Below are 22,347 nucleotides of genomic sequence, written 5' to 3'. Positions count from 1 at the left end.
TAGGCTTCCCGGAAATTTTCCTTTGATGTAATGAAAGATTAAATTCCATTAAAATTGGTTTGACGGTTCTATTAATAACGTAACGAACAGGAAACTATTTGTTTTAAACCCACCCTTGCTATGTTAGATAACCACATTATGGAATATACTACAGAAGCGGATTAAGCGCCCCTTGTAGACTCGACGTCCCAAAACTTGAAGGAGTCACTCGTCAAAAAAATATTTATAGCGTAACAAATACACAATTATTATGCTTATTCAATTTCTTACAAAGTTTAGTAAAGTAAAGCACAAAAATTACACACAATTATTTTCAAATTATTACAATATTTTTCACATACCAAGATTCGTTTATTTAGAAAGTGAGAATTCGGAAATGATTTTATGTAGGTAATGGAATATTTGAGAGATTTTGAGTAAGTGAATCTTCAATTTCATGCGAATACCGGGGATCAAATAAATAGAGAAAACATTTCTTTTGCCGTTGCTTAGATCGTTACTATTCACAAAATTTTGTTATCTCTGCACTTTTTAGTTAATTAAAGTGTGTTCTTTTTTAAACGGAATTCCCCAAGTCAAAATTTTGGTCAAGACATTGTTTTTGTCCTTAAAAATTTCGTTAAATATTAAGGTTATGTTTTACTTTTAAAGTTTTGTTTAAATTTAGACTGTCCTTTGAACGCGTGCTTATCAAATACCTGAGGATAGATATATCAATACCATGTGTCCAATCATTAAACTCACTGACAGACGAATAAATTTTAATGAAAAAAAAGTTTATATACCGAAAAAAGTTGTTGGGTTTAAATTTTCTGTAATTAATTTGAAATCTAAATTAATCTTCAGCTTTACTTTCAAAATTAGCACAGTAATACATTTTCAGTTTCTTCATCAAATGCTGTGCAACAAGACATTCTTATTTAATTTGTCTATGATTTGTCTGCATTTTCGTCACTCTTTTTTATTAAAAATTGAAAAATGATAAAGAAATCTATAAGTATTATATATTTCGAGGATGGTCTTCATATGACTAATGCTTTCACATTCAACATTTTCTAAAATTGCTGTCGGTACCTAGTCTGTATTTTTGTGTAATACACTTTAATTTGTTTAATGGCATTTTTTTCAAAATAAAACAAAAACCGAAATTCTATTATCATTTTAATATCTTTTTTAAAATTACTAGAACTGTTTCACATGTCGGTCTATAAAAAAACCGTTGTCAGTTCCCCTCATTAAATAAACCATTCAGCAATTATCGTTGTTCAAATTGCAAATCTCATTTTGCAACTTTGAAAACGCTTACTAACTTCTGACACTTATGGTTAGTTTATAAAAGCGCCATTAATTTAATCTGCAAATAAATGCGTGATTAATTGATCATGTGACCAAATTGAACAAATTTGATTGGTCCATTCGTGTTGTTAACTTTTAACAGCGAATTAAATTTTAACAAAACTTTCTATAAACCGACCCTAAATGAACTTTAAATCAAAAACTTCTGCAAAAATCTTCGCCAATCCAAAATGTAGTCTTTTGCATTGCAATCCAAAATTCGTCATTTAATAAAATGCGACGAAAGGTTTTTGTGTCCTCTCTTAGTAATCACTAAAAAACACAAAAAAATCAAACTACTTAGTACCTACTTATACAATATGAAACTTTCATTTACACCTAAAGTTTTTAATTACTAAATAAAATTTGGTTCCGCAACTACAGGGTTTCGCGCATTTTAATTTCACCTGCTTATAAAAATTCGTTGTTAGGTAAAAGCAAGTACTATTTATTTTTGCGCGCATAGTGAATTAGTTGAAAATATATTTCAAAATATATAATTGTGATGTGAGAAGAAAGATAAACAGTGAATCAACAAAAAATGAAAAAAAAAAGATAAAAGAGACACTGCAAAATTAATTGGTGAATTTACTAAACTGAGTTCAGAACACAAATACAGGGTAATTTTTAAACAACGGCAGCCGGTGTAGAATTTTTCTTTATGACGCTGCTGGCGATTTAAAAAAAATGGATTATATTCAACTTTTTTATTTAATTTGGGACCCATTTTTTTCATAATTTGGAAAATTAGCACAGATATTAGTTTGTTTAGTACAGACATCTACAATATGTTCTAATTTTACTAAAAATTATTGTTTAAAGAACTTATCAGCAAAGTTGTATACGTAAAAATTTGATTTTTTTAAATTGTGGTTATAAATTTTATTTGTTATTTTCCTTGAAACGTTTAGTTTTGGTACTTTGTTACTAAAACTACAAACTTTTCTGATAACCCACTTGCTTCTTTTTTGGAGTGACATTAGATAGTGTTTATTTATTTTATTTATTAAATAAGGGCGCCAAAACTTTTTTCTGTGAATACTCACTGTCGTTTCATCCTCGTGCAGGACTTGATCATATTCGCTCATCGCTACGCAGAAAATAATTGCCGTCACGTCTTCGAAACAGTGAATCCACTTCTTTCTTTCTGACCTCTGACCACCCACATCGAATAATCTGTAAAAGTAAATTACACGATGTATTTACTTCACTGCGACACATAAAAGGTTCTTTGAATTCAAGCACATTTAATTCCGTGAGTCACAATGAAAGAGGCTCTGGAAATGAGTTGCTGCAGCAGATGCTAAAAACGTAGCCATTTAATATTTCAAAAGACTTTGTGCAATGGAAACTTTTGCAAACGGTTGTTTTTACGTGGGAAAACCCACGACAACTTATAAAATAGGCTTCGCTCTTTCAGCTCTTTATTAATAGAAACACAAGGAAAAACTTTTTTCATTTACTTTCGTGTTTATTAAAAATCGCCAACAAACTCACTTGAAATTGAGGTTTTTAAACGAGAAATGCACTTCGACGATCCCCGTCGTTTTGACTCTTGTGCGGAGGATGTCCTGTTCCGTAGGTTGATAGTCTTTGGCACCTAATCGGTCCAGATCGTCCAGGAAACTGGAAAAAAAACGTCGTGGGTAATACCTTACCCTGAATGGTCGATTTTTGCTTACTATTTAGCGGAATCGTTCAGTTGGTATTCGTTGGAACGACCGAAACATTCTTGAACCCCCGAATCAGCCCATAACCGCTTCATGGCGGCGAGGAGTTCTTCGGAAAAAGGTTCCGTGTCTTCCATCCTTTGGATAACGTCGAAAACCATTTTACCATCGATCTGTTGGCGAAATTCACATTTTATATTCGATCAGCAACAGGTAACAAGGTCATTGAAGCCTGCCCTTTTTGGCTACGGTGAATGAACGTGCACTTTAAAATAAACTTTGACTTAATCCGCAAGTGGTCTCGTTTAACATTAACCCGAAACAAAAAAAAGCTTGCTATAATACTCCAGTAAACGAAGTTAGTAACACAGATTTGTTTGTTACTATACAGACTGTTCCGTCTGAACCGTACATTAGAAGTACAGAAAGTTCTGATAATTATATAAATCTGAAAATTGGTGCACACCCTAAGCCGTTGGAAGTCCGTATTAACTTTCTTATTTTAAAGATATGTTTTTTACTTTCGTCAGATTTTCCAATAACTAAATTTAGCGTTTTTCGAAATATTTAAAAATCTTTGTAAATTTTTGTTTTTGCACCTTTCACTTAAAAAATCGTCAATTCTGCTATTTTTAGAATTTTAAAAAACGTTTTCGAAAAATCAAAACAGAAAGCCTATATCTTTCCTTCAGTGTGTTCAAAATTAGAAAAAAAGTTTACGAACTCCAAAATTTTAATGTTATTTTTGCACAACTTCAACAAGCTATAAGGCAATTTTTTCAAATGGAATGCCTCAATTTTTATTTTACTACTTCAGATATCTATTAATATCCATTTATGACAATTTTCAAGTTATGTTGATTTATTTACTTTGACTTTTGACAATGTCGGAAATTCCTTACTAGCCACAGATATTTTTGTAGAGTTTAACAAAGAAACATTTCTCATTGAATAAACGATAAGTTCTGCTGATAATTTTGCTTTCCTTTCCGTAAAAACAAAATATTAGCTGTTTCAAAGCTATAAAAACGCCAACGTCGCATTTTCTCTCAAAATTAGCTGTTATAAATTATTTATTCATCGATACTGTCAAAATTTCCGGTTTTTCTCCTGTGTAAAACAGTTTTGATAACTGTTTGGCATTTCTCGACACGAAACGTCAGAATATTTTAACAGATTTAAAGCAATTTTAAGCCTTGTTGAGTCTAATTCGAAGAATAAAATGTCGTATTCGACTCTTTTTCTTGTAAATCGGTTCACTCATTTCATCTCGTAGATGATAAACCACTCATTTTGACTCGTGGTTTGATAATTCATTCGTGAAATAAAACGTCCGATTTACACTCAAACTAGTTAAATAATAGTATATTAAAAAACTAGTTTCATAAGACCAAAGCACGAATTCAGTTTTTGAAAGAATAAGTGCTCTAAGGTCTTATGAAACGAGTTTTTTATACTATTATTTGTAATTTGACCCCTTTTTGCCGTTTTTAAACAAAAATTGTTATTTTAGTCGATTTAGGGATTTTTGTGATTGTTGGTAATATCTCAATTTTTAAAGTGAAAAATTGATTTAAAATTTTTGTTTTATCAAATTTGTGAAATTCACAAAAATACGGTCCCGATTTTGCTTCTTGCCAACCCAAAAATTTTCGTAAAATGTTCCGTCAAATAATGACTATTATAACAACGCATCAAAATGGCGGTAAATTACAAAAATAACTATTATGCGCTTCAAAAAAAAATAGCTTATGTAATTTACACTCTGAAGCAGAGATCTAATAGTCATTAATAACTATTTTACAATTTTATCAATCTTATTTCAAAAAAATAATTTGGCAAAATTCGACGTTGGCGTTTTTATAGCTATGAAAGAGCTTATATATTTATTGAAATTAGATTTGGAAAACTTTGATTTCTTACTAACGTTTCCTTGACAACCTATGCGAAAAGAGCTATGGCTAATGAATTTCTCAGTGCCAGCAAAAAGTTAAGACGTTTCAAAATTAGCAAACTTCATTTTTAAAATTTGGAGTTTGCTAACTTTTTTTAAAAATTCAAAAATCCCAAAGAAACCTCTTTCAAAAAAGCCAAAAAAGATTTCAAATTTTTTAAAACCGGCAGAGTTACCGGTTTTTGAAGAGTCAAAAAAGAAAATCCAAACATTTTCAAAAAATCCTAAATATTTAAAAAACCAATAAATTTAGGAATAGGAAAAACTAATAGAAACTCCCTTAAAATAACTCAATAATCCAAAAATGTAGTAAAAAACATAGTTTTCCATTTAAAATAAGAAAGTTGATAACGACTTTCGGTATAACCATGCCTCCATGTTGAAAATATTTTCATTGAACAGAACCTAACAAATTATGGTTGTCAGCAAATTTTCAGATGACTACCATTATTAGAACTCACAATACTTCTAAATGGGAGGTTTAGATGAAACAGCTGTAGCTAGTATGGATACAGTTTAAATATTATAAAACTATTCACCAAAAATTGAAATTTGGTATATGCTTAAGAGTATATAAATTGTATCATTTCAAATGACTATCAAATTTATTTCTCTATTTGTTCTTAGGATACGAACCTAATACATAAAAAGTCGTTAGCCTTTGAAATGTTATCTTTATTTGTTGCTAGCTTTTTGCCGCTTAAACATTGACTAAAAAATAAGTAAATAATAAAATAAATAAAATAAAATAATAAATAAGTTAATAATAGTTGCTAAAATACCACATCTAACTGAACAAGAAAACATTTTAATAACAAAAAACATGAAAAACGTGATTTTTATGCTACAAGAGATGTTCAAAATGATTTCCACTGACTTCTTGGCTTTCTGTCACCATGACCAACCAACATGAAAATTTTTTTCGTTCAGTCTCACGTAAATGTATTACTTAACTATTGCACACAAGTTTAATTTTTGGATAATTAATTTTCAAAACAAAAAGTTTTACTTTTCTAGAAATCCAGAATAAAATTTTTGCATTTAATTTATTTTTTTACTTTTTAATAAAAATAAAGGTGGGTATTAAGTTACATCACCAAATTCAGAAAAAAATGTTCTTTTAAAAAATCAAGTTAGCGTTGTATTTTCAAAATAAATGTCGATAAAAAATTTAAAACGTTCTTAGATGAGAATTGAAACAAATTTTCTGCTCTGTTAAACCGTTCTGAAAATATTTAACTGTACCCATACTTTTTAGCGATCCTGTATTTACAGTTCACATGAATAATTGTTGCTTAATCATAGGCCACGCCTAAGCGGTGTGAAAAATCACGTCGGTGTGATAAATGTGCAGTTTTCAGCCGTAGGTCGAATAAAATCCTTGGGCCCTTCGTTCGCTTGCGCCGGCTCAAACCTTTCACATGTGTTCAACACCCAAACATTAATAATATAAATATTTGTTTCTCCGAATATATTGGACTTATTTTAAGTCAATTATTTATTATTTCAGCAGCAAGAACGCAATTTTAATTTAAACTTTACAATATTTTACGCTCGAAATAGTTCGGCGTGGTTATTTTTTGTGCGAGGAAAAGCTGGGATTCCGTGTATCACAATGCATAATTTATGTTGAAAATGTTTTCCGAGTGAATTTTCTTCGCTCACCTCTCGCTCGTTGTTGCCGTAGCTGATTCCGAGGTTTGGCATGGCCCGCAGGATGGCCACAAGGGATTGAATAGTGTTGCTATACACCACAGGTCGGTATTGTTTGAAGTCTTCGCTTGTAAACCCACTTTCGTGGATAATTCTGAAACAGCAGTCCATCAATCAATGTCATGAAAAAATTCAGCCATTATTATGCGATTAGTGCGGAAGCAGGAAGGAATTTGCATTTGCCACAATCTGGCCCATATACGCACTGCAACCGACATTAACGCAAACCTACATTTATTCAATATTTTAAGACAAAGCTCAAAGTTACAGATAGAGAAAAATTTAATTGTGGATTTCTTGCACACGCATGTAATAAAAAACGAATGTTGAAAATTATGGTATTGAATCTAAAATCTGTCATGTTGTGATATTATTAGCAGTCGTTGTAGTTAGTTGTTCCGAGAGTGTCAAAACAAAAGTAGTTACAATTTACTTCCAATTTACGACTGATTATGGACCCAGAATCTGAAGAAAATGCTCGACTCATCTACTGGGATCAGTAAACATGGTTACATTCTCCATAGGAGTTCCTGCATTTTTCAAAAAACCTGATGGAAGTAACAATTACATACATGGACTGGAAGTGTGCAATGGAAATTGATTGTGAACTGATGGATTATGTAGATAGAACAAAGGATGGAAAGCTGGAGAAAAAAGCTTTGGTCAAAGTACATATTATATTCACAAAAATTAGAAAACTGAAAAACAAGTTTGGAATAGAGTGAAGAAAATTTATGAATTCCGAGGTTTCTCCAGAGTTGCATTTCTAATAGAACAGTTGGTTCTGATTCATTTTGCTGACTGTAAAACAATGAATGATTCCACAGGCCGACATATGAAAATTTCGTGAGAGGTGTTTTTGTATATTTCATGTGTCCTAAGTGCAGTAATTTCTTTCTATCACATCATTCTAGTTTTTCTAAGCAAATAATAGTAGATTGTTTTTTTTTCGTGTACCTCACTTCACGAAAATTATGATTTTAAAAATAGAAATTGTCTTGTTCAGATTAGTAAAGTTATCCATGTCAAGCATTTTTTTCATCCGCGATAAAACATCACAACCAAGTAAAGTAAATAATTTTCGAAAAAGATTTCATGTAAAATGAATCAAAGCGAGAATAATGAAGAAATTCTGCAGTTAGTAGCAGAAGTATTGTTAACAAGAAAAGTCCTCCCGCTTTTCTTAATTATTTTGGGTTAAACAATATAAAAAATAAGTTTTTGAAAGTATTATTATCTGTGTTATTATTCTAAACATTTTCAGAAAAATTATTAATTTCAGATACTAGTTCGTGTAATAATTCTTGCATTTTTCCAAAAAATACGTCTGGGAGTAATCACTGGTCAGCCATCCATATTCACATTCCACAGACTTGAGCAAGGATGTTATGTTGTCGTAACTAAGATGTCATAGTAAACTAAACTAGTAAAAAAATGACCACAATATTGTAAACACCAAAATTGTCGGCCTGTGTTATTTAAAACAGAAAATGAAAAGTGACCAACATCTAAAGGCAATTGACAGTGAAATAAAAGATGGTGTTCTATAGCTGCTTTTATCTTCGGTAGTCTACCAGAACATTTTAAGCTATTAATTAAGACACTAGAGAACTGCAATACTGATTTAACTACAGATTTAGCAAAGAGATTACTAGCAGAAGCTGCTAAATTTGAAAATAAAAAAATAATAAAAATTCAAGGATTTTAGTGGTACAAATGGTATTTCGTAGAACAATGCAAGATTTGAAAGAACATGTTTACCTGCAAGAATAAAGATTATAAATCTAAAGAAACAAGAATGTCAAAGAAACCGAATGGATGGTATACACATACTGATTATTTCTGCACTGATGGATTGGTGCATCAAATTCATTTAACTGCTCGTAGAGACAACAAGCTGACAGTTGCGTCAGGAAACAATTTGAAATCCAAGCTATTGGAGAGACTTCAATTTTATTGAATGTTAATGGTAAAAAAAAATTACTTTAATTTCGTGTAACCAACTAGCGAAAAGGAGCATGAAGACAATTTTTGAAAATGAAAGAAGAAGTAAGATTCAAGAAAAGAAGAATACAGTGAGTTTAAAGTAACGCCTAAAATTCGTAATTCTTTAATTTTTAAAAAATAACAAAAATGCAAAAACAAGTAACTTAGCATTTTAATTCAGCTCAAATTTGACGTAACTGGATCAGTCATGGCGGCTAATATGGCGAGGCCATGACGTCATCACAGATTTTTCTAAATGGAACGTTATCATTTTTCTTTTATAAGTAGAAGCTCTACTAATAGGCCTTCATACCTGTACTACTTATTTTGAATGTGGGTAAACGGAACGCTAAAAAATATTTTTTTATTTTTTTTTTTATAAAGTTGCCATTATCTAAATCTCTGTATACATTGGCGTGATAGCGCTATAATTACCCATAGATATAGATGCTCAGCCAAATTAAATTAAAATTAAATTCCTGTAATTCTGGAGCAATTTTGTCCAAAAGGAATGGTCGAAAGAATGGATCAACATTTTTTTATATCAACGTTCGTAATAAATAATTTGTTGAAATTTAATGGTTGAAAAAACAACATTAAAGGACTTGTTAAAAATAGAGTTAAAACTGGTGGTGGCGAAGGGAAAAAAATAAAACTGACTCTTTCTTCTTCTTCTTCAGTGGTTGGAAGTTTACATTTAGGTATCTTTGCCAGAACCAATTTTTGAAAAAACCGCCACAACCAAAGTCTAATATAAAAAATGCCAAAAGAAACCGTCGCGAGCTTTGAAAAAGAAATAACACTCCAGAATCTAAATCCGATAGATTTTCTTGTTGCAATTTCACAAAAGATGCTCATTAATATGGTTCATGATATGAAATTTGAAAATATGAAAGGGAGAAGCAATATTTGTAAGAATTGATGCAAAGGAAAGCAACATGAAGTTTTAGAAGAAGTCAGTGCACAGGGTTGAAGAAAGGTTAGAACTAATTCATAGTGATATTTACGGTGAAATGAAAATAAATTCAATTGGTGGGAAGCTTTTTTTTTGACGATCTTACAAGAAAAACATTTGAATACCTATTTTTTTAGAGTAAGTCTGCAATTTTTGAAAAATTCAAAAATTTCAAGAAATAGTTTAAGTTGAAACAAATCACATATAACGCTAAAAAATAAGTAAGTTTTCATTGAAAGAATATTCCATCAAAGAACAGTTGAGTACACACCTTAACAGAATGGAGTAGCTGAGAGCCTCAATAGACTTTGGTTGAAAAGGCGAAAGCAATACTAAATGATGCAAATTTAACTCAAGATTTTTGGGCAAAAGTTATTAATACAGCTTGTTATTGCAAAATTTTGAACCTACTGTACTGTAATATGATTCCAGAAGAAGCTTAAACTGGATAAAAACCAGATTTAAGTGGATTACAATTTTTTTATGTGAAGCATTCAACCATATACCAAAAGAAAAGCGAACTAAATGAGATTCGAAATCAGAAAAATTTATTTTTGTTATTCTGAAAATTCAAAAAGTTCTAAAGATTAGTAAATGAAAAAAAAATTAAACTGTGAAGAATGTTTGCAGAATGATGTGAATATTGAAGAATAAATTCAGCTACAGAAGATTTATTTTACAAAGGTGAAGACATTTCTGGCTATTTTCTTGATGGAAATAATCCTCAAGAAAAGATAAAAGAAGTAATCTCCGAAGAACAAGTACCAGAAAATTTAAGACAAGAGGATTTTGAGCAGTTTCCGCTTCACGGTCATATGTGTTTCCTCTCGTGCCTCAATCTTCAGTAATTGGTTCGCAGAAAGTTTCTAGTTCCGTGCTTCTGGTTACGCCATTCGTCGTTAATTATATTCATTGTGTACAAGTCGATTAGAATGATTAGACCAATTCGTGTGATATCATAACCAAAGCCAGAGTGTGGACTTTTAAACCGTATTGATCGAGTGCGCGGAAACCTGTCCTATCCCAGACTTACGTTACTAGTTACGCCCCACTCGAAAGAACTCGAAAGTGTGTCTGTGGGCAATTTTCACTGAAACTCCCGACTGAACCATGAAACACTTGTTACACGCAACAACTGTTTTTCCCCCGACACGCAATTTGACCAAGCTGAAAAATTCAAACCGCTAATGGAGCAAGTCTATAACACTCCCAAAATTCCCCTTTTTTACAAAGCGGGCTCCAAATCTGGATTCTGCGTCAATTAAGGGATAGAACCCATCACTTGAGCACCCAAACACAGTCAAGAAAAAACTTGAACTTCAGATGGTTTTGCGACATCTGAAAAATTGTCAATGGCAAAAGAGAATGTTCTCAAGTCGATTCGGCTGCGGACGTAAAAAACAGGAAGCGTCTCGTGTTTTAAAAACTTCGGCTGTAAATGGTGTTTGGTATTCAGTGTAGTCCATTACCATTTCAGATTTTCTAGATATTGACGAATGTTGTCGAAAGTACTGAAACTCTTTCCACCCTCTTTGTCTAATCGCTGATCAATAGAGATTACACAATCTTTGTTTGCATCAATTTATTTACTTAATGCTAAATTTATTACAACGACTTTTAGTCTAGAACACACCAGATGTCATTACAATTTCCTGTGATCACTAAACACATTATGGTCTCGTTATTTATTTTGCAATAAATGCAGTTTGTTTTTAAATCAGACGCAAAATAACAGATTTTTCTAACAGGAACCAAATTTATTTCGGTACAAATTAAATACCAAATAAAAAAGTTTAGTCTAAAAAATCAATCAAGTTTCCAGTAATGATAGACAGTGTTAATGGAAATAAACAAAAATGACCTTTACAGAATAACAAATATTTGTAAATCTTCACACACTGATTAGTTAATTGCCAGCAAGGTTTCTGGTGTTATTATTTTTCAACACTTTTGAACATTACCTACTAAGTTGAAATATTCCACTGACCCTTTCAATGTTTACTTCAGACCTACGATTTTGATAGGTTGCAACCTATTTGATTTATTTATTGGAAGTGCCAGAATAATGTTCTTGGAAAATTGGAACATACATTTTTAATAAGATTAATGCCAAATTTTTTATTAGGATTGGAACTGTTGTTTCTTGTACAAACTTGAAAACACTTTTTGGCCCCAGATATGACAGAGATTCACAATATTTTTTTAAAGACTGTTCTGATAACACTGGTCTGCAAACTTATTAGTATAACAAAAATTTTGTACCGCATAAACTTTTTTCGTAATAGAATTTTTAATAAATCACTCATATTACTTAAAACTACAGAAAGAGACAAACCTATTTGGACACAAAAAATTGAGATTTATACGTGTATACGGAGTGTATATGAACCAAATGACTTCAGCAGAGACATTTTTAAGTTGGTAGCATTACAAAATGGTAGTAATTAGCTGAATCATGTAAACAATAACACATAAGAAAGCAAAAGTTAGAATTTTAACCCTATGTAATCACTAATCAGTGTCTGCTTCTACAAGTGACAAAGTATTTTTGAAGGTAGAAACATTACTTGTCACAACAATTTCTTAGGTTATGTGATAAGACAGGAATGGTGCAACACAGAATACTCTAGATAATGCTTAGTTTTGCAAAGTTTGTTTATTTTTGACTTCTATTTCAGGTTTTGCAAGATCTAGATCATTTTTCATTCATTACAGTGAAATTATGCCAATCAAAAACTGACACTTTCGATTATGGCAACGCAAAAAATAAATTGCTGAAAGAACATGTCGCATATTTCAGAACTTTATAAGAAGAGAATTCTCGAATGATTTTCTGGTAGTTCTCAGCTTTTGTATCTTCCCATCAACTGAAAGGGTTTTTCATGTATTAGCTCTTCCAAAACTATAAAAACGCCAACGTCGCATTTTCTCTCAAACTGAGCTGTTATAAATAATTATTAATGGACTTCAGAAAAATTATTGCTAATGTAATTTATACTTTCAATGAGAGCTCTATTTTAGAATCTTATTAAAAATAATAATTCGGTAAAATGCGACGTTGGCGTTTTATAGTTTTAATTAATAAATTAATTTTTATAGTTTTAACAGCTAATACGTTCAGCACATTTAAATCTTCATATTCATTTTAGTTTTATTTGAAGGAGGATTTCATTGCAGACCAGTGTAATTATCTCTTCTCTGCATTTAAAGAAAAGTCAAATTAGGTCTTTTCGATTTTTATTGTACATACAAACAACATACACTACTTGGTCATTTGTTGTTGTAAACGTTGAAAAATCAACATATTTTTCCTTGACTCTGTCTGTTCTTAAAATACAAATTATTAGGCAAAATCAATCACATTTTTTGATAACTGACAATGTAATTAAAAATTAAAAAAATAAAACAAAAATATGTCCAAAAGTGATAATTACCAAAATAAAGACCATCGGAATTAAAGACTGTCCATTTGTAAAGATTGACCAAGATCACTGTTTTTAAATTTTTGATGAGTCAATGAAAATCGATAGGCGCATTTGTGTTAATAGATGTCTATGGCAGTTACAAAGAGTCGAACATTAGTCGCTGTAATGGTGCTGTCGCTTACACAAACGAAAATTTTTGTTAGATCAATAACGTATTCATCGTGTAAAAAATACGTGTATTCTATTATTCGCCTGAACTAACTTTAATTAAACATTCATTAGTTCCTAGAGGGTGACAAAACCAAACCAAGGTTAAAAACCCCTAATTAAGATTTCATAATTCGCTACAAAACATGGACAAACAACAAATTAGAAGACGCTGCCAGTTCGAATTCGGAAAGATTTGGAAAATAATTAGATAATAAATTTGTGACACTAATCCAATTTCAGAAGAATTTGGAAAGTTGCAAGCGAGAAAAAACTGAAACTTGGTTACTTACTTCATTTGTTTGACTATCGTGCTCTTCCCTGATTCTCCGGCGCCTGTAACAAAAAATTAAGTTAGAGGGCTTGGAAAATTCATTGATAAAGTCATTGTTCAAACAGCGTGTCAGCATTATCGCTGAAAATAATGGATAACGTGCAGTCAGTGTCGGCGTGGGCCCCTTGTTATGTAGCAAATCAATTTGCTAGTATGACAGTAGTCAAACAAGCGCGTTAATGCAATTTTCGAGCCGGCTAATAATAGTTTCATTAAGCGCGAAGGATGTAATTCGCGGCTGGAATAAGGAAGTCGGTTCCAGGATCCGCCAAGTCTCGGTTCCTGTTCCAGCTTCAATAAATGACCTTTTCAGCTATCGATCCAGACAGGAATCGGAGGAACGAAACGGTATTTTTTGATAAAACGGAGTCGTTTCCATATGTCGCTCATCTGGAGCTAATGACATACTCCTGATAGCACTGAATGCTGTACTTGATTCACATCAGACGCAATCTGTTTTCCAGATTCGATGCTATTTTAATTGCGAATATATAGCGTGAGACGAAAAAACGGTTTGACGCCAGTGTGAAACGTGTCGGAGGAATTTATAGATCCGGCAGATTATTTGCTATTCCTTGAGCAATGATCAATGGAAAATAAATAGGTTATTGGCGCACAGCCACCAAGAGCGCTTTAGAATTCCACATTACAATCGTTTTTGATGATTTTTGTTCTAATAAATCCAAGAAAACACAATTTGAATCAAAATGGGCAATACGTAACGTAAACCCAATTTAATTCATTCAGACAGCAAACAAAAGGACTTTGATTAAAATATTTTGTAGAGGCAGGGTCGTCCCAAAAGGTTTGCCTCCACCCATCCCACTAGAAACTGGTGACCGCACCTCGAATATTTTTCAAACCCTTTTTTAATTAAATTAAAATAAAAGCTAAACTCAAACAGCTCTGTTCCAACTTTGCATTTAATGACGTTGCAACTAAACAATCTAATGAGATACGAGTCGATGCGTTTACAGTAGGTGAGGTTGATGTTTATGTTTTCAAACGTTTCAAACATTACTAAATGAGCAGCTTCACAATTTTAATTTTTTAGTCTTTTAATCCTTTGTCAGTTGTTGGATTTTCTGCGTGCGAAACTCCAATTTGTTGGAGGATACACAATTTTATCACTGACTCATGCACTGACTAATCGTTCACAGAAAAAATAAAAATAATATTGGAGATGTGATATTGATTTTTTGAGGTGGTCAGTGGGAGACTTAATTAAAACATAATTATGCAGCCAAAGTTTGTTTGTGCAATAATTGCCATAATTGAATTTAGCAGTGTGGTCCTCAGTCAACAGTTAGCCTTTGTATTAACAACACAGTAATAACAACGTAATTGAACTAATGAATCACGGGTTAATGATTTTAATTGTCCTATTTGTATGTGGCAGGCGTCAGCATCATGAGACCAGCGAGCAAGAAAAACAAGTCATTCTCCACCAAAATTCAATCAAAATTTTTGAGAAATTAACTGGGAAAGCACCGATAACTGAATCAACACTTGACATCTGACTGCAAACACTTGGATACTATCCTAGTTATCGATCATCTCTGACAACAGGTTGTGGAGAAATTCGCTTTCGCCTCATTGTGCAGAAAAGCGGCCATAATAGGATGGCGATCGATAGAAGAAACGCTATACAAACACTGGGTCAGCCAAATATGGCCGCGATCTACGGTGACCAAAAGGTCAGAATAGTCAATTTTCAACAACTGCTTAATGCAAAGTTGGGTAAACAAGAGGGGAGTTATCTGTCACGGATAGCTTACACGAAACGATGCTTTCACGGTTTTAATGTGGAGGGCGCCAATCTGCCATCCAGATGTTGAAATTCTGTGCTATTTATTACGAGTTTATTAATGAGAGTGATTAGATAACTGATAACTGATGACCAAAGGATCTTAAGCGTTCATAGAATGCGTTATTTTTTAATTTTGTTAAGGAAATAATGGAATGAAGGAAAAAATTCAACTTCTTCCATTAAAATGGTCAGGTCAGGTCAATCCTTCTATACGTTTGACCTGACTACGGAGGACTATAACTTAGGAGACGAAACGATATACAAAATCGCAAGAATTTCTGAACCCGAATAGTAGTACGTTGAAGTAAAAATGAGGGCGTCTTGGGGCCAAATGGTTTTAAATTCATTTAAATTTAATCAGATTCAAATTTTTATAAGAAACTCGAGAAAAAAATTATTTAAAATTTGCACTTCGTTCCATATTTTTTCAAAACGCTACGAATACGGTTAAAGATACAAGAAAGATGTTAGGAAGAAAGTTGTAAAGAATTAAATCTTTTACGGTTTAGGCCCCAAATATATTCAAAAACGCTCAAACGACGGTTTAATTTTACCGGTGGTCAAGTAAACTGTATAAGAAATACTGAGTGATTCTTTAAGGGTCTACATTAAAAACTTTTCAACTTCTAATTCAGCTAAAGCTTTGAAATTTTTGGTATACGAGCCAAATCGACCATTCTGAGTTCAACTAAATTATTTTCAAATTGGCTGAACTACAAAAAAGTAATCACACATTTTTATTGCATATTTGAATTCACCTTCTCAAGCTGAGTAAAATGTAGCCAAGTTGTTGGTACTTATCTGTCATAGTTTTTGACATATGTTTTTTGCTAAAATTTTCATTTGCAAGCGGTTTATCTACGATATCACAGTCCTTGAACCCTTTGCGATAAATGAATAATTTTTTTTGCATTCGATAATCGAAGGTTTGAAGAGTCTTCTAAAATTTTTAAAATTGTCAACTGTCAAAATTCATGGCTAGTATGATTTTTTAAAATGGTTATTAAAAAACTGCTATAACTCAGTTTTTTCAAATGGAACGACCCTATTTTATTTACGGCAATCGAAAAAACATCAATATTTATGGTGAGTTTTATCAATACATCCTATATTATCTCTTTTAGTGTTCGAAAAAATCTTATAGTTAATCAAGTAGACCTTGCAAAATGGTCAACAATTGTCAAACATTTATTATTTTATTTAGTAGTTTTTAGCTAGTTCATTATTGAATAAGCAGCAAAACAATAATATTTAATTATGGTTTAATATAACTTAAGTAAAGTAACCCAGTCAGTCTGCCATCGAATTTTCAATTTCTGGAATGAAAATCAAACATTTCTTTTAATTAATAGCACAATTTTATCGTATTTTTACTTCATTAAAAATAAAAATAATGGGCAAAAATTCAGTTTTTTGCGATTATTTCAAAAATTATAAGAGACAGATATAGAAGATGTTAATAAAAGTCTGCATAAAAATTGAAACAGGGTCATTCTATTTGGAAAAACTTTTTTTTTTAATTCATTGCTCTAAAAATTTAGACGGTAATGGAACACTGCGCTCTCTGGCGACATTAACGGAAACGGGAACATTTTCGATGCCAAAACAAGTATAACGTTTAAAAACGTTTGAGAAAATGTTGATTATCTGATTTGCAAATTAGTTTTTTTATTAAAACTACATATTAATAAGGAAGTAATCAACTTATTAGGTCACTATTTATTTGAAAAACAACCAGAGCAGGTCTATTATCTAACATAGAGTGCTTTTAAATGTTTTCTCATTCGCTTGTAGATTATATTTAATTTATTCTAGTGAAAAATCAGCAGACTGTCTAACATTTTGTTATTTAGGAGAGAGACTTGTTTCAACAATCTCACAAATTTGAATATTAAAAAAGCGATTATCTGACTTACAACGGATGCAATTGTTGGGTTTTCTATGGGAAATCTGGCTCATTCAGGATGCTAATGCCATTGTTTTTCTTTAATTTGTGCAAACATTTGCCAAATAAGAAAACTGACCTTGAATGTGCAATTTGTCGTTTTTGATTGTAATAACTTATTATTTGTTGTACAAAATAAAAGTAAACTAAAGACTAGCAAATAAGTGAATAATCACAGGAATGAAGACTTCTGCGAAAGATTGCGACAAGATTCGAAAACACACCACAAAGCGGAATTCCGCATAGATATGCATAATTCAGCGATATATAGGATAATCTGAAAACAAATATGTGATGCGAAAAAAAAATAATAATTTGAATTCTTTCATGGTCAATATAGCAATTTTTAAATAACTGAAATATTTTGAAAAATTAACAAATGAAAATATATACAGGGTGTATCAGAAATACGTGTGTTAATTTTACCACGTAATAAAACTCAAATTAAATACAACTTTTCTGTATAATGTTTTGCTAAATTCTTGTTATTTTCACCGTTTTCTTCTTTTCTTTTGTGCAAACGAGTCGGTCAGTGTTTAATAATTATATATTGTATTCATAGCAACATTTTCATTGTTATTGTAAATTGTTTAAATTGTCCGTTTCTATCACAACGCAAATAGTTCGGCTCTTTTATTTTTGTACCCATAGGCGAGTAAAAGTTTCAATGTGTTATCTTGACCAAATTTTAGGTAAATTTGCAAAACTTTTATTTGTTGAGCTCTATTACCTGGTAAAATTAAAACACATATTTCTGATACATCCCGTATTAGGTAGAACCCTACACACTAAGACACTACTGCCTATAATAATTACAAAAGGCTGTATAATACAACTAGTTAGTAAGTAAGTAAGTTATGTTTTGTTGAGTATAAATTATTGTTTGTCAGACACCTCCATATTACTCATGTTTGATTGTAAATATTATAACTGATAACAAACCAGTCATTCATTCACCTTTTAAAAAATCACTAGGTATGTTCATCCTGTAGGTACGTGAGAAAGTCTTTATTTACTTGGAATTTAGCTTAATGGAAAAAACCCCATCCACATAGTTGCATACATACCTACCTACCTACCTACCTACCCAGAAAGCTTTTATCTACTATGTTTTTCTTAATTTCTAACATAAAATGTCAACAAAAAATTCGTTATACGCAACAGGAAACCTCTGCAATAAAAACCACACTGACACAATATGAATAACCGTGAAGTCTGTTAACCTTTTAATTGGAGTCAAATAAAATATTGTATTAAATTCGAGGTGTTACGATTGATCAAATTATTACTTTGACCTTTTTAGAGCAGTAAAATTTGTTCATGCAATATTTTTTAAATTAATCAAAGGTTAATTTTGTAGAATTTTGATTATAAAAAATCGCTAGTGCCAAATTTACGTAGGTTTGGCAACATACCAATTTTTAATAGATCAATAAACTACCTCAGCACTAACAATTCTTAAGTTAGGTACGTTGTATAAATCTAATTGGCAATTTATTTCCTTAATTTAAGTGAAATGACCATAATATAGTGCAAGTAACTTCATATTACACCTCTGCAAAATAGCGTGATTTCCGCTTGAGTTGTGATACTAAAATTAAATCAAATTTAAGCAGAAAAACAATCACCAAGCACTCAGATCTTGGAAAATTATTATTATACATCTGGGAAAAGACACACCTCAGCAGGAAAAAGCCAGCCAGCCAGTTTCAACTCTCACAAACACAATCATCTCATTTGAAAAAAGTCTGTAAAACAATTGGAAAAACTTGGAGGTGTTGCATAGAGGAGCGAAATAATAAACCACAAGTGACGCTAACACCTTTGGTAAATACATAGATTACGCTTCTAGAGACGATTACCTATTCGAATTTTATGTCTACAATAAGCAGAAACGTAGAGATGACGTAAAACGTGTTGTTATATAAATAAACTGAACATGAAGGAAATTAATGCAAGGATTTCGAAGGTATTGTGTTATCCTATTTTTAATAATAGCACGGTAGCATGTGGGAGTGGCGTACTAGCGTAATAAACGTAATTGTTCTGTCTGGAAAAATGGCAAAGAGTTGATCATCGAAGGCACAACGTGACATCGTTTAACAGCAACACACGTAAGCTGACAATTATGACGTTTCATTTATTTATGTGCATAATGATTAGAAACATCCGTCAAGGTTCAAAAAACCGGAACTGAATTGCTGAAACACCCTGTATGAATTTTTGGCAAATTCGAGTAATTAACACTCGAGTTTGGATGTTATCGGTTTCATGGCCAATTTTATTTCACTTTCGAACATACTGTTTACAGACAACGTCACATCTCTTTGTACTGACGTCATGAATTAAGCTAAAACATGGGTTTTAAGAGAGAAATAAAATTATTATGTATCACATAACGTGACACGGATTGAATAGATCGAGATAAGGATCCACAAACAAGATTTGATGGTAAAAGAATGTAACAAATAAAAACAAAGCCTAAAACAAAACTGCTTTGGCCTTAGAAATTCGTTCCTGCTTTCACCATGTTTATTGTGCTAGTGGCCTTGCATTTGGTTACATAAAAGAAATTTATCTACCAGGGTTAAGTTAGCTGAATGCAAACAGAGATTCCCCTTATCAATGATATATTGACCATTTGCTTGTAACAACTAGGAGTAACTTCATTCTCCAATTACCCACTCCTTAAGCGGTAATTGTTTTCTTATTAAAAGATTAGATCATGAAACATAATACTGAAAAACATCAACCACAAGTTACTAACGAAGATTGTTTAAAACAACCGAAACCTGAGCACTGCACTTCCATAAATGTCAAGTAAAAAGTTATCATTATGTCAACTACACTTAATTAAATAATCTAAAATATTTAGCACGAGAAAAACACTAATTAATTACATATAACGTGTTCAAAAATGGTTGCTCATCAAGTCACATATGAAATTTGAACGTAATGTGCCGCTTAATTTAAATTGTGAATGCTGTCAAAGTGACAGATCCGTTAAAATAATGGAAAAAGGCTTGGAATCCAAAAACGAAAAAATACACAACAATAAAACACAAATCATAACAAATTCTACACTTGACACAACTTTGCCGAAAAATGCAAAATAATGAGTAAAAAGCTAATTCAAAAATTTTACAGAAATGACAGTACTCAGAAACTACAATTGTCATTTGGATGAAGCGGAGCATTGAATTTGATTTTCAGAGTCGACTTGATTAACAATCATTCTTGAACACATTGTACAATATTTCAACAAAACTGTAAATTGTTTTGTTGTTTAAAACGTATACCAAATGAAGTGATTTGGAAGCAAACAACGCTAATTAACTTATGCAAGTTATTGTTATTTGCTAATTAAGTGAGAGAAAAATGAAAATTACATAACGTGTGATATTTATTGTTACATGGTAGATCCCCACTTTGACACTTCATAGAGCATGAGTCAAAAAATAAGCACACACATTTTTCAACAAAATAACAAGCATAATCAGGCGGTGACTTTCCAACACGTACGGAGCATTTCTACGAATAACATACAAAATTGTATCTACAAGTGCTCCAAATCGGGAGAAATCAATATGATAATAGTTTTATTTAAGTTTGTTATCAGTCCTCGAAAGTGCACCTTCATTTCGCTTTTATGGCCCTCTGGGCTTTTACTTTACATTTGACAAATCTATATAAATATTTCTGAAAACTGTGTTTTAATTGAGCTAAATTTTTGTGCAAATTCTTTAGATAAATACAGTAATTAATTTAACATTGCGTGTTTTGGTGACCCACACATTTGATCAACTAATTATGAAATCAGCAGTGTTTTATTGGCGAAACCGAAAAGACATAAAAGTGGGTACGCCATACATACTTATCCTCAATAAATGCAAACTTTCCGCAATTACAAAACGCGAAAAAAATTCAGCTTCAGAAATATCGTACGCTTTGTTATAAAATTTTATTTGAATTTGTCACGAACTCGTGCTTTTACTACTTGTGTTGTTTGTCAAGAAACGGAACGAATAACGTAATTTGGTGTGTTTAACTGAAAATTTATTATTTTGTGTTTTGGTGAACGTTCATTACTGCACTTGCGATGCAGTTGAATTGACTTAAATTGAGCAGGAACTAGGGACTTTGAATGTGAAGAATAACTCGACCCAAAAAGGTTGAGTGTGTTAACAAGTCTGTGTGAAAATACGCACTAATTGGGGTTAATTATTGAGGATTTTGTCTTGTTGACTATAACCGAAATCAACACTTTTTTCTAGAAATTACGGTTTGGACAATGTGACGAATATTTTTGTTAATAACACATCGTGTGGTGCTTTATCGACCTTATGAATTAATAATGCTGAGGGTGCTGCATACTTAATAAGCATTCTTTGCATGCAAAGTTAATTCAAATTTTAAAAGCGTTCAACTTTAGTGAAAAAAATTCGAAATCGGCTGCCTAAATAAATTATAACTTACTGAAAGAAATTACAAAGCAAACTACAGACATTGATAATAAACTGTAATTCTATTATTTTAAAATCAATGCATAATATGTATATACGAGTAATTAGTTTGTCTAGCTTTTAAGAAAATAACTATATAAAAAAATCTAAAAATCTGAACATCTTTCTTTTTGTTTTCGTTACACATTAAGCATTTAAAATTAGTGTAAATATATTAAAAAAAAGAATGACAACGTTATCCTATCCTTTTGTTTATAGGGTTCTTTTAACTTTACACGACAACTCCCTCTGGACAAAAATTCGGTCATTTTTTTAAGACAATCTCTGGCAAGTTCTGCTATTTGTTTATTTGTGTATTTTAAAATATCTTACTTGTAAAAAAAATAAATAAATATATAATTATTTATTCAAACCGAGGTTTCAACTCAATCAGTAGGTCATCATCAAGGAGCTTATTTAGAAATTGTAAAAAGACTCAAAAGTTCAAATTAAGTACAAAGGAATATACAAATCGATATACATTGGCAATTACACAATAATACGTACTATA

At 31.5% G+C, this 22,347-nt stretch overlaps 1 protein-coding gene across 2 annotated transcripts in view; it reads right to left on the bottom strand.

The window, feature by feature from the left end:
* Nucleotides 1-22,347, bottom strand: part of Galphao (G protein alpha subunit o) — a 38,111-nt gene that overhangs the window by 2,682 nt on the left and 13,082 nt on the right. For both annotated transcript variants that reach the window (XM_970745.4, XM_961328.4), the window contains exons 2-6: nucleotides 13,539-13,581; nucleotides 6,625-6,766; nucleotides 3,018-3,178; nucleotides 2,833-2,961; nucleotides 2,382-2,511 (exon numbers count right to left, since the gene is read on the bottom strand). In XM_970745.4, the coding sequence (XP_975838.1) occupies nucleotides 2,382-2,511; nucleotides 2,833-2,961; nucleotides 3,018-3,178; nucleotides 6,625-6,766; nucleotides 13,539-13,581 (605 nt within the window). The remainder of the gene's footprint in view (nucleotides 1-2,381; nucleotides 2,512-2,832; nucleotides 2,962-3,017; nucleotides 3,179-6,624; nucleotides 6,767-13,538; nucleotides 13,582-22,347) is intronic.

This window comes from Tribolium castaneum, chromosome 3 (assembly GCF_031307605.1).
Source record: "Tribolium castaneum strain GA2 chromosome 3, icTriCast1.1, whole genome shotgun sequence".
NCBI lineage: Eukaryota > Metazoa > Arthropoda > Insecta > Coleoptera > Tenebrionidae > Tribolium > Tribolium castaneum.
The sequence above is the reverse complement of the archived record's forward strand: the minus strand, read 5'-3'. Positions and strand labels throughout refer to the sequence as shown.